The sequence below is a fragment of the Microcaecilia unicolor genome, chromosome 9, assembly GCF_901765095.1.
Source record: "Microcaecilia unicolor chromosome 9, aMicUni1.1, whole genome shotgun sequence".
NCBI lineage: Eukaryota > Metazoa > Chordata > Amphibia > Gymnophiona > Siphonopidae > Microcaecilia > Microcaecilia unicolor.
The window spans coordinates 221821387-221835476 of NC_044039.1; the positions used below are offsets into that span (position 1 = coordinate 221821387).

Below are 14090 nucleotides of genomic sequence, written 5' to 3' on the forward strand. Positions count from 1 at the left end.
GGCTGCGGCTCCTTTGCATTCTGGGAAGAGTAGTTTTTGGGTCTTCCTTTGCCTCGGAGACCCCTTAACATGAACGTCGACCCGCAGACCCCATTTCCCATCAGGCATCGCGTTGCATTGCGCTCACCCCGTCACCCGCCAATTCCAGATTAAAAAGCATGCGCGTCAGTCTCCCCACCCCCCACACACTTCGCGCTGATTGGTCGCCCCACCGTTCTGAAGATGGCGGCGCCCGGCCGTTCGAAGGGGCTCGAGGAGCACCGTGCCAGTGACGTGAGGCGCAGAGGGCGGAACCGTGATGGCGGGGCCGGAGAAGAGAAGGGAATGAGGAGGCCTTGGTGCTGCGGTACTGGGGGCCTCGGGGTAGCTCTGAGCGCGGTCTCCTTCCTCTCTCTTAGCAGCCGCTTGTATCACTTGTCCGAACCTCCGCACGTCTGGTGAGTCTGAGGATCGAAGAGCCCATAAGACTCCCACAGGCACTTCAGATGATGGAAAAGCATCACTGACCCAGCAGCCTGTATATGAAGTGAGGTCTGACATGACCCCCCCCCCCCCCAATACACTTCCAGTTCTGCAAACGAATACACAGAAATTAGAATGTTCCCCCTCCCCTCAAATTGGTGTCAAACCCCCTCCGCTACCAGGCACCTCAGGCTGGGGGGGGGGGGGAGACAATGATATTACATATAAATACTTTAAAAAGAAGTAGGAGGAAATATTTTTCACACAGGTAAGCTCTGCAACCTGTTGCTGGAGGATGTGGTTGCACCACTTAGCATATCGGGGGTTATGTTTCTGGAGGAAAAGTCCATGGTCAGTTTATTGAGATGGACATGGGGGAAGCCACTGCTTGCTCCAGGGATTGGTAGCCTGGAATGCTGCAAGGTTTCTTGTGACCGTAATTGGCCACTCTTGGAAGCAGCATAATGGGCTAGATGGACCATGAGTCTGACCCAGTATGGCTATTCTTATGTTCTTAAGTAATGAAACAGTATACAGCAAACCTGCCCTCCCAATCCAGCATTTATACCCAGAACCCAAACCTGTCTGGAACACTAGTACACCTGTGTGATGCTCAGATCCAAAAACAGAACAAGCTGGACTGCTACCTTAACTATATACTAGCAGAATACCTGACCCTGGTTATATAGGCAAAGCGCAGACAGACCTTCACCAAATACAGAATACGTCACTATAGATTAGAAATAGGAAGAGGCAGACAAAAATGAACTGAAAACCCCAAGATGCCAGACTTTAGAATTCAGTACTGGCAGGGCTGGCATTAATGGTGGCAACCCAGGCAATTGTCCTGGGTTCCTATAACCACAAAAGGCTCCAACCCTACATCTAGCTCAAGGAAGCATAGTTGAAGGTAGTCTTTGGGTCTGCCACCTCCTCAGTTTCAGCCCTGGACCCCTTGGTGTTTAACACTGGCCATGAGTACCGGAGAAACAGAAACAAATAAAGTGTTACCCTATTACACTATGAAAAATACAAAGATATTAGAGAGACATATTTCCTAAAGCTAACAATAGAAAGGAAAAACTGTATAATCCCTGAGTAAAAGAGAAGCAGCTGCTTTAGTAACATGTTGTATCTTGGCATCAGGGAAGAAATGTGACCTAACTAGGGACTATGCTCACCCTCTCCAAAATCTGGGAGATATGTTTATTGACCTCTTTGCACATTATAATTTTATTTTACTGTTAATTACCACAATGTTTTAAATTTCTTCCTTTTTCACCATAACTGATAAATGTATTACAATCCCCTCCCCCAAGGTCTTTCCTGTAGGAGAGAGAGAAGGGATTCATGTCCTCTAGGCTGTGTCTAGACTGCCCCAATTTGACTTCCCCTATCGGACTGACCGTTCACTTGTCTTCTAGATTGTAAGCTCTTTGAGCAGGGACTGTCCCTCTATGTAAATTGTACAGCGCTGCGTAACCCTAGTAGCGCTTTAGAAATGTTAAGTAGTAGTAGTAGTAAACTTTGGCATTATTTTGTAAAGAGCTTATTTCATAGATGCCCTCGTTGTGTTTTTTTCTGCAGCTGGGATGAAACTCACTTTGGAAAGATGGGGAGTTATTACATTAACAGGACTTTTTTCTTTGATGTTCATCCCCCTCTGGGAAAGGTGAGAAGCTGTACTGGGAACGGGAATGCAGTGGGCCCTGCCACTGTCATCAGATGGTTGAGAATGAATGCAGGCAGGCAGGCAGGCTATGTGCACCTGCTTTCTTTTATGATGAAAACATTCCTAAGCTTTTATATAATTCCATATGTGTATGTAATGGTACGTCCTACATCTGCTCTTGCAAGTGTGTTCCTTTCCTGAGATTACAGTGGCATCTTGTGAATGCTCTGTACTTCAGGTTTTCTTATGTGCCACTTCTGTAGAATTTGCTTATGCTTAAGTTCTTATGCTCAGAGGCTTCACTAAGAAATCTTTGTGCTATCCCTTGCACCCACCAGGTCCTGTGTTCAGTAAGGATTAGATCTAAAATAGTTTTCCTCTCCTGTTGGTTCCAGGACCATCTGTTCCATGAAGCAGTAATTTATGGGATTTTTAAACTTTACCTCACTAGCATCTCCTGATAAGACATTTACTCAATCAATGTTGGGGAATGAAAATGTCACATTGTTGTGTTACTTAATTTCTCTTAGCAATTCACTGTCTGTCTTTCTTCATTCTGTCCAGGTGGATGGATGTAAGTTTATCTCCACTGCTGTACTCATCCTAGCTTTTTAAGATATTTCTTGTTATATGTTGAAGCTTTGCCACCTAGACTGAGATTATTTAATGATTGTTTTTAATTTGTTGATCATGGGTTATTGTAGTTTTAATATTAATTGTTTTGTAATAAGATGTTTAATAGCTTTGTATTAAAGCAAGTTATGCATTTTTTTAAAATAATATGCTCTTGTTTGTGTTTTACACTGTCCGTTGATATTTTTTTTGTTACATTTGTACCCTGCGCTTTCCCACTCATGGCAGGCTCAATGCGGCTTACATGGGGCAATGGAGGGTTAAGTGACTTGCCCAGAGTCACAAGGAGCTGCCTGTGCCTGAAGTGGGAATCGAACTCAGTTCCCCAGGACCAAAGTCCACCACCCTGACCACTAGGTCACTCCTCCACTGTTGCTACTATTTGAGATTCTACATGGAATGTTGCTATTAGCAACATTCCATGTATAGAAGTCGGCCCTCACAGATCACCAATGTGGCCGCGCAGGCTTCTGCTTCTGTGAGTCTGACGTCCTGCACGTATGTGCAGGACGTCAGACTCACAGAAGCAGAAGCCTGCGCAGCTTTCTACATGGAATGTTGCTAGTGGAATAGCAACATTCCATGTAGAATCTCCAATAGTACCTATTTTATTTTTGTTACATTTGTACCCTGCGCTTTCCCACTCATGGCAGGCTCAATGCGGCTTACATGGGGCAATGGAGGGTTAAGTGACTTGCCCAGAGTCACAAGGAGCTGCCTGTGCCTGAAGTGGGAATTGAACTCAGTTCCCCAGGACCAAAGTCCACCACCCTAACCACTAGGCCACTCCTCCACTGTTGCTACTATTGGAGATTGGACATGAAATGTTGCTATTCCACTAGCAACATTCCATGTAGAGGTCGGCCCTTGCGGATCACCAATGTGGCCGCGCAGGCTTCTGCTTCTGTGAGTCTGACATCAGACTCAGACTCACAGAAACAGAAGCCTGCGCAGCCTTCTACATGGAATGTTGTTAGTGGAATAGCAACATTCCATGTAGAATCTCCAATAGTAGCAACATTCCATGTAGAATCTCCAATAGTATCTATTTTATTTTTGTTAAATTTGTACCCCACGCTTTCCCACTCATGGCAGGCTCAATGCGGCTTACATGGGGCAATGGAGGGTTAAGTGACTTGCCCAGAGTCACAAGGAGCTGCCTGTGCCTGAAGTGGGAATCAAACTCAGTTCCTCACGACCAAAGTCCACCACCCTAACCACTAGGCCACTCCTCCACTCCATCTTGTTGTCCCCTTTTTGTATTCCTGCAAATGTTATGGGACATAGCTGGCAATGTTCCTTATGTAGGTTAATCATGCAGTCTGATCCCACCTCCTGTTTCTGAGTTTTTCCTTAGGAATAGCTGAGGCCCAGCTAATGTTTGAGTTTTGCCAAATGGTTCCTGTGTTCTGGTTGTGACGTGACTTGCAAAGTCTATTTCTGTGTATTCAGGTCTCTCTCTCTCTCTCTCTTCCATTCATCCCAGATGCTGATAGCACTCGCTGGCCATCTGAGTGGCTATAATGGTTCATTTTCTTTCCTGAAACCAGGGCAGCAGTATGGAACTCATTATTATATGGGAATGAGAATGGTAAGTGAGCACAGTTCTCCTGTAGCAAATCGGTCTTTTGTTCTTATGCAGCATTGATTCAAGGATCAGTTTGCATTGCTGAAAGGGATCTATGGAAGCAGAAAAGCCCATTGACAAGCTGCAAGACAAGGATGTTACTGGGCAAACTCTGTGTTTAGAAAATTAGTAAAATGATGCACTTTCTTCAGTTCAACAGCTTCATTAGTTTCTTGCCATACAGCTTTTCTACAAATATTTTGAATGAGTTTACTATTACAGTATAGCCTTCAGTGGTTGGCTAATTTTGCTTTTTTTTTTTTTTTTTTTCACACACATACCCCCTCCCTGTTTACAAAGCCATGCTAGCAGTACTGCCGACACAGCTTCTGTTTCATATATGTAGCCCCCCTCCCTCCCCCCATTTACAAAGCCATGCTAGTGACTGACAGTGTGGTACTGCCGACACAATGCCACGAGGCAGCCACTAGTGCAGCTTTGTAAATGGGGGGGGGGGGGGGGGGGTAGTGTTTAAGCCTTCTCCATATCGACATATGAGCCCAGGTTAGAGGGAAGGAGTTTAAGGGTGTGGAGGGAATTCTAGGCCCAGCTGATTTCAACATTGAATGATTCCCTTGCAAATTGATCATTACTAGAAAAACAGTGAAATGAAGTGTTTTGGAGGATGAATGGTGTGGAGCCAGGTGTATGAGAGACTTGTATCTTGTGCCTGACTAGAATTATTGTACAGGACAGCAGTGATGGTGTATTACATGCTGAAATGAATATTCCACATGGGTATAACAGTGCTGACATGTTCTGACATAAGTGATATGGAGGGGCATAATCAACTGGGGCGCCCAAGTTGTCTAGAGGGCGTCCTCGCAGGACGGCCCCCGTAAAGGGGTGGGGCAACCCGTATTATCAAAACAAGATGGGCGTCCCTCTTTCGTTTCAATAATACGGTCGGGGACGCCCAAATCATGAAATTAAGGTCGACCTTAGAGATGGTCGTCCCCGGTTTTTGGCGATAATGGAAACCGAGGACGGCCAACTCAAAAACAACCAAATCCAAGCTATTTGGTCGTGGGAGGAGCCAGCATTCGTAATGCACTGGTCCCCCTCACATGCCAGGGCACCAACCGGACACCCTAGGGGGCACTGCAGTAGACTTCACAAATTGCTCCCAGCTGCATAGCTCCCTTACCGTGGATGCTGAGTCCTCCAAACCCCCCTAAAACCCACTCCCCACAACTGTACACCACTACCATAGCCCTAAGGGGTGAAGGTGGGTACCTTCATGTGGGTACAGTGGGTTTGGGGGGGGTGGGGTTGGAGGGGTCAACATTTACCACCACTAGTGTAACAGGTGTGGGGGGGGGGCCTGGGTCTGCCTGTCTGAAGTGCACTGCACCCACTAAAAATTGCTCCAGGGACCTGCATACTGCTGTGATGGAGCTGGGTATGACATTTGAGGCTGGCATAGAGGCTGGAAAAAATGTTTTTAATTGTTTTTTTTTGGGGTGGGAGGGTGTTGGTAACCATTGGGGGAGTAAGGGGAGGTCATCCCTGATTCCCTCCGGTGGTCATCTGGTCAGTTCGGGCACCTTTTTGAGACTTGGTCGTGAAAAAAAAATGGACCAAGTAAAGTCGGCAAAATGCTCGTCAGGGACGCCCTTCTATTTTCCATTATCGGCCAAGGACGCCCAGTCCCGTCTTCAGTATGGTGCCGACGCCCTCGTGAATTTTGGTCGTCACCGGGACGGAAAGCAGTTGAGGATGGCCAAAATCGGCTGTCGATTATGCCAATATGGGCGACCCTGAGAGAAGGACGTCCATCTCCCGATTTGTGTCGGAAGATGGGTGTCCTTCTCTTTCGAAAATTCACCTGATAGTGCACGTCTGTCCCATAGTCAAGTCTTTTTGAGGCAGTGAGTCATAGAGATTACTGGAGATTAATGTCGGACAGTGCTTCTGTTTGACAGGAGATTGGCTGTAACAAGGAATTAGATGGGTTTGTAAGGTCATGGAAAAGGAAGCATTTACTGCTTTTCTTCAAATTGCCAGAAATTTTCAGTTGCAGCAACTGCTGACAAGTTTCCAACTATTTTAACTCCTCTTTTTTTTGGAATAAAGTGTCTTGGATTTGACATATTGCTTTTCTGTGGTACAACCGAAGCAGTTTACATTTATTAAATGCAGGTACTTTCTAGTGAGCCCACAAGGGACAGAGAAAGTACCTGCATATAATAAATGTAAACCACTTTGATTATACCACAGAAAGGCAATATGTCAAATCCATGACACTTTTATCCAAAGAAAAGGAGTTTAGCACAGGAGAGGTGGGCTGCAAAGTGGCAAAGCCTTCCTTTAAGGAAGCCAACACATTTAATGTTCTGGAAGCCCACCTTTCTGATGCTGCTTTTAACTCCTAACCCTTATTTTATCATCCTCGCTTTAATATTCCCTTATCTCTTGTTTGTCCTGTTTGTCTGTCCTAATTAGATTGTAAGCTCTGTCGAGCAGGGACTGTCTCTTCATGTTCAAGTGTACAGCGCTGCGTTTGTCTAGCAGCGCTATAGAAATGATAAGTAGTAGTAGTACTCTTTCTTATGGGCTCCTAATATTGCATGTGAGTGTTAACGGAACCTAGCACCATCACGAGCAAATAAACTAAGCGTGATTTTGCTGGGTCACCTGTGCAGTCAGTGAAACAGGTCAAATCTGAAGGCTACAGCTATGAAAGATGCTGAAGTAACTGGCTGTCACAATACACAACATCCTTCAATTGTTAAAAGAACTTTTGGAAGTTGAGATAATACTGTCATCGAAACACACTGTCATCGAAACACTTGGAGTTGTGCAACCCACAGGACAGCTTGCACACAAGCGCCTGTCTTATGGAAGCAGCTGCCAGTTGCCTTGAGGATAGAGACCTCCTTGAAGCAATGCAAATCAAAGTTGAAATCTTATTTTTTTAATTCAAGCCTTCGCTTTTGGTGGCTAACCCTTGGAAATCTCTGAAGAACTGGCAGTGTTAAATTTTGTGAAGATCTGTTGTCTCTGTGTGTGTTCTGCGTTTCAATCTTACTATATTTATTGGAGTTCCACCTCAATCGCTGTGCTGACCAGGAAAGCTTAACTGTCTAGGCTACTTCTAGACTTTACCTGTTGGCTGTAGACTGTATATTGCAATGTTGTTTATTTGTCTGACCAGACCTACTTAAATTTTGACTGTGCAACTGTGTCTTTTATTGTACTCAATTTCTTTTACTATTGCTCCCCCCATTCCCTGTGGGTGTTGTTTCTGATCCATAATTATGGGGTTGATTTGAGAGGAATGCCAAGGCTCTCATTAACCCCATTAAAGGGGGAAAAAAAGTTTTCCTACTTGGGTGTTGCTAAACCAGATTTTATTTTTCTGCAAGAGACTTGTATGAAAGCATCTGTGGTGGCCTTTTCTAGGGCTGATGGCAAAAGTAATGGGGTAGCTATTTTACTGAATAAAGCTCCTCCTTTTACTGTGATTTAGCAACAAGTGGATCTTAATGGCACTTGGGTAATACTGGTTATGACACTGAGCAATAAAACTATTACCTTAGAGGTGTATTTTCAAAGCACTTAGACTTACAAAGTTCCATAGCATCCTGTGGAACTTTGTAAGCTCTAAGTGCTTTGAAAATATGCCTCTTAGTCAACTTGTATGCAGTAGTGTTAGATTCTCCTGACTTCTTCAAAAATCTTGCTACCAAAATTGTGCAACATTTTCGTAGGGATGACAAACCTTCCATTAGACTCTATTATGGGTAGTCAATTGCTTTGCTCTTTACACCCTTTAAAATTAAGGGTTACTTTACAATCCAATCTACAAGAACTTGGTTGTCAGATCCCACAGCAAAGAAATTCACATATTCTACCCCGTTCATTCTTATTTTAGGTCAAACTATTTCCTGGCGACTAGTAATTTGCTTTCTTTGATTACCCAAGTAACCATTGGTCCCATTACCATATTAGAGCATGCCATGATCTCCCCCAAAAGATTCAGTGTACACTTCACCTGGTAGGGTCTCCTATTGAAGAAGTTGAATACCAGGCTCCTGCAGAATTCAGAATTTTGTGAACCTAATAAAAAAAACCGCCATAACCTTAATTCTACAATATGAATGACACTTCTCCAGTGAATTTGTGGCATGTTACAAAGCGACTACTTGAGGGACACTCAAAATGGTTAGACTGTAACACACAATGGTGCACTTAGTTGGAGATGAAAAGTCTTGAGCCGTCCTTGATATGGAAATGATTTCATGGTGATCATACAGCCATTATTATGCAAAGAGCATTAGGGCTAGACACACAGTGTCCCAAAATCTAACGCAAAAAACAAAACAAAGAAGCAGAAGTTACAGACCTCTACAGGCAAGAGTTAAAGCTGACAAACATATTTTTGCATCAGTTTTGTCAGTGGTACAAAGATCTGAGAGATTCAAATAGCAAACTTTTTAACCGGCTTTGACCATTCCGTATTCAGTATAACAGTATATATATTTTTTTGATGTCCCTTTACTCTTGAGGAAATATTGGCAGGTATTAAATTTATTACCCAACAGGATGACCCCAGGTCTGATAATTTTCATAATTCTATCAGAATTTTTAATCTGTTTTAACACCTCAGTTGTTGACAATATATAATGCCTATTTACATGCCTGCTGTTTGATTGGCTCTCTTATGGAAGCTAAAATAATAGTGATTCCCAAACCTGCTAGAAATTACACATTTGTTAAAACCTATAGGCCTATATCTTTAACTGATGTCGTTTTGTAAGATTTATGCCAAAATTCTGGATAATACTCAATAAAGTTCTTCCATTTGTTATATATAGAGATCAGAATGGGTTCATGGTTGACCTTTCCATCACTGATAGTACCCATCTGTTTTTAAATATCGTTTCCTAGTCTACACAGTTGGAAGATCCTCTATTAGCTCTGTCATTGGACACAGAATAAGTGGTCGATATAGTGGAATGGCCATTACCTACTTTGAATTTTAGAATGGTTTGGTTTTGGGTCCATGTTTCTTAACATGTTGAAGGTGCTCTGTTAAGGTCTTCAAGCCTGCATTGTGGTCAACAACCTTTTGTCAGATGTGTTTTCATCGTGCAGAGGAACAAGACAGGGAGGCATATTTTCAAAGCACTTAGCCTCCCAATGTTCCATAGAAACCTATGGAACTTAGCCTCCCAAAGTGCTTTGAAAATAAGCCTGAGAGTTGTCCCTTGTCCTCATTTATTTATATTTACTTATTTGTAACACTTGTACCCCACATTTTCCCACCTATTTGCAGGCTCATTGTGGCTTACATAGTACCGTAGAGGCGATCGCCAATATTGGTATGAACAAATACAAAGTGAAGTTGTGATACAGTACAGTTCATGCGTGACAGTCAAATTTAAGAATCATAGGAGGAAGAGGTGATTTAATATTACCCTCGAAACATTGGCCATTACCATCCGACAGGCTGCTGGAATATAGAGCTTTTGTACACACAAAGCCTTCTGCAAGGTTTCAATTTATGCAGGCCACATTGTGGCTTTTCTTACAGTATCTTCTATTGCTCGACTACTTGCACTTATTGCAAATTTTTCTGAGATCTCGGGATATAAAATAAATTGGGACAGAACAGAAGTTTTACCATTAAATGACTGTACTACAAGGGTCATAATTAGTTATTGTGGCTGACAATGTTTAAATGGACTCTGTTGCTAATTTCGTGGTGGGGCAGACTTGAGACCATTAAAATAGTGATTATGCCCAAGTTGAACTATATTTTGAGTGCTGACCCCCTGCTAATTCCTCACCCCCTTTACACTGTTTTGGAATGGATTTTGACCAAATGTATTTGAAATAACAAGAAACCCAGAATAGCTTTGCATAAATTAGAGCTTTCTAAACACAAAGAAGGGGTTAATTACCCAGATTTCTGTAAATACAGTTTAACGTGAGTGCAGCTTGATTTAGCCCCTAGAATCAACAAGATAATCCAGTCTGGTTGTACCTGGAAGAGGAAATTCTTTGTTTGATTCCATTGCAGTTAGCACCAGGTATATCCAGTCAATCAAAATTAACGGATGTTTCAGTAATCAGTTCAACACTGGAAGCTTTTGCTGCCACACAGAGTGTTTTGATGCAAGGCAAACCTCTTTCACAAAAATTACCTTTGGGCATCATGCTGCTATTAGGATAAATAAGTAGCCCATTTATTGGAAACATTGTTAAAAACCATTGTTCACCTTGCTTCTGGAAAGAAGTATAAAATCTTTCCAACATTACAGGTTGAGTTTGGCCTCTCAGCCCAGAGTTTTTTTTTCCCAATACCTAGTGGAGGAGTGGCCTAGTGGTTAGGCTGGTGCACTTTGGTCCTGGGGAACTGAGGAACTGAGTTGGATTCCCACTTCAGGCACAGGCAGCTCCTTGTGACTCTGGGCAAGTCACTTAACCCTCCATTGCCCCATTTAAGCCGCATTGAGCCTGCCATGAGTGGGAAAGCGCAGGGTACAAATGTAACAAAAATAAAATAGATACTATTGGAGATTCTACATGGAATGTTGCTATTCCACTACCAACATTCCATGTAGAAGGCTGTGCAGGCTTCTGTTTCTATGAGTCTGTCAGACTCACAGAAGCAGAAGCCTGCGCAGCCACATTGGTGATCTGCAAGGGCCGACTTCTACATGGAATGTTGCTAGTGGAATAGCAACATTCCATGTAGAATCTCAAATAGTAGCAACAGTGGAGGAGTGGCCTAGTGGTTAGGGTGGTGGACTTTGGTCCTGGGGAACTGATTTCCCCTTCAGGCACAGGCAGCTTCTTGTGACTCTGGGCAAGTCACTTAACCCTCCATTGCCCCATGTAAGCCGCATTGAGCCTGCCATGAGTGGGAAAGCGCGGGGTACAAATGTAACAAAAATAAAATAGATACTATTGGAGATTCTACATGGAATGTTGCTACTATTGGAGATTCTACATGGAATGTTGCTATTCCACTAGCAACATTCCATGTAGAAGGCTGTGCAGGCTTCTGTTTCTGTTGCACGTACGTGCAGGACGTCAGACTCACAGAAGCAGAAGCCTGCGCGGCCACATTGGTGATCTGCAAGGGCCGACTTCTACATGGAATGTTGCATGGAGGAGTGGCCTAGTGGTTAGGGTGATGGACTTTGGTCCTGGGGAACTGAGTTTGATTCCCACTTCAGGCACAGGCAGCTCCTTGTGACTCTGGGCAAGTCACTTAACCCTCCATTGCCCCATGTAAGTGGCATTGAGCCTGCCATGAGTGGGGAAGCGCGGGGTAGAAATGTAACAAAACAAAAAAAAAAACTTCTTCATCCCTTGAAACAAAGCAGGTTAAGTCAAGTGATCTCTCTGAGGTTTAGATTTTAGAATCTTACTGTCGTAAGGTACTTTCTCCAGGGCACGTAGCTTTGCAGTTCTAGTCTGCTCTTAAGGGTTATGAGGCCTACCAATGTTTAGGGACAGAAGACATTTGGGAAGAGGAACTTGGTTCCCAACTTGCCACGCAATAGTGAGATTATGTTTTTGGTCTACTTTGACTTGTATTTCTCCATCTGCCTCTGTAGCTCGACCAAGAGCATACTGGACAGCAAGAAAAGCCTTTACTACTACTACTACTACTTAACATTTCTAAAGCGCTACTAGGGTTACGCAGCGCTGTACAATTTAACAAAGAGAGACAGTCCCTGCTCAAAGAGCTTACAATCTAATAGATAAGAGTGAGACAAATATAGGACAGTCAAGCCATTGTGACATCACTGATGAGGTTGGCTCTTAGGCATTGGTGGAATGAGGCATTATGACATCACAATCTCAGCTCTGGATACCAGAGACTGAAACTCTTCACACTAAGGGGGGAAGTGGGCCAAGTATAGGACAGTCGAGCCATTGTGACATCACTGATGAGGTTGGCTCTTAGGCATTGGTGGAATGAGGCATTATGACATCACAATCTCAGCTCTGGTTAAATCACTGCTATATGTAATACTACTACTACTTAACATTTCTAGAGCGCTACCAGGGTTACGCAGCGCTGTACAATTTAACAAAGAGAGACAGTCCCTGCTCAAAGAGCTTACAATCTAATAGACAAGTGAACAGTCAGTCCGATAGGGGCAGTCAAATTGGGGCAGTCTGGATTTACTGAACGGTAAGAGCTAATTAGTCTGCCAGTCCTAACAGCTAATCCTGTAAACTTTAAAAGGGAACTCTCTCGCATATCTTGTTTTCTTGAGGTAATCTTACTTTGTATTGGGATGGAGTCAGGCACCACATTAAGCATGGTTTGTAAAGGTGACACTCCTTAGACTTTTTTTTTTGAAGAACGAACTCCAGGCAAAGTTGTCATACTTTCACTAGCTTGAAAAATTAAAAGAATAATTCAGAATTGAACACAAATCATCAGTGGAATTATGTTTGTCAAATTTATCAGTTTCTAAAGAGGAAACTTAATTATTTCTGGGTTTTTTGGTCTCCTGTTGTGCTGTTCTAGGCAAACTATAGTGTAGCTTCAACAGCCAGCTAAACCTTTCACAAATAGATCCTTTACCAGTAGACTCTCAAGTCTTAATCCAACTCTTCTTTATTGTAGTAATCATAGCAAACAGCACATCAGTTGCTTGGAAGAATTGTTGCCTTCTGCAAATAGAATCTGTTTCCAGCCACCTCAGAGGCAAAGAGATGGCTAGAACCTCAGCCCAGCTGGGAGGAAAAGCTGTAACACTCAAAGGGGAATAAGGGGGAGTAACTTGGGGTAAATGAATGGGGAATGACTTGGAGAGATGGTAGAAACTCTTGATGGAATCACAGTAAATCAAGGAAGTATCGGCCCCTGGAGCACCTGCTGATCATAAAGGCATGCTAGCAAGATTGGAACTCTCTCACAGCCCCCAGGGGTACAGAGGGAATTCTGGCCCTAGCACAGATCTAAGAGCCAATAGGGAAAACATAGGAGGGGAAGCCCCCTGTACACAGTGCTATTTATTACACAGACAATGCAACTAATTGAGCCACTCTGTTGCACCTGGTTCTTCAACATCCCTCTTGGCTCACCTGGATTTCTGCCATCCATCTTGGTTCCTTTCCCTTCTTACCCTGCTCCTTTGCTCTTCCTAATGTATTGTAACTGTACCTGACTTCACTATGCACTGTATTGTATTTATTTAATAGTTCATTGTAAGCCGCTTTGGGGCTGCAAAACTGTGGCAAAAGGCGGGCTATAAATGGCCTAAAATAGATAAATATAAATAATCATACTAAATATACATAACCATTCACCCTGCCTCCATGAATACAGGGGCAGAACACCTGTTGCAGAATATGTTGCATATCTTGTACCTGATCACTTGTAATTGTTCTTGTAGTCTGGTTAAAAATTGTAATAAAGATATTTGAATTGCAAATGGGTTATTCGGGTCTCTTTCTTCAACACAGATTGTTTGTTACAGATGCTCTCTTGTTGCTCGCTTGTCTGTTCTCGGTGCCTGGTGGAATCCCTATTGCTCATTTCTTGAAGTGCTGTAAATACTGAGAGATTTGCATTGTTTATCCTTGAATATGTGGCAGGCTCAGAGCGATCCAAATCTCTGGATCTGTGAAGAGAAATGCACTCCTTGCAGGAGCAGTTGGTGAAGTCCCTAGAGGTTAACGGCAGTGCTGGCTGATAAGTAGGAACTAATTCCGGAGTTT

At 43.3% G+C, this 14090-nt stretch overlaps 1 protein-coding gene across 2 annotated transcripts in view; it reads left to right on the forward strand.

The window, feature by feature from the left end:
• The first annotated feature begins 199 nt into the window (after positions 1–199).
• Positions 200–14090, forward strand: part of POMT2 (protein O-mannosyltransferase 2) — a 70580-nt gene continuing 56689 nt past the window's right edge. For both annotated transcript variants that reach the window (XM_030213752.1, XM_030213753.1), the window contains exons 1-3: positions 200–437; positions 2050–2134; positions 4254–4358. In XM_030213752.1, coding sequence (XP_030069612.1) covers positions 223–437; positions 2050–2134; positions 4254–4358 — 405 coding nt within the window. In that variant the 5' untranslated portion in view covers positions 200–222. The remainder of the gene's footprint in view (positions 438–2049; positions 2135–4253; positions 4359–14090) is intronic.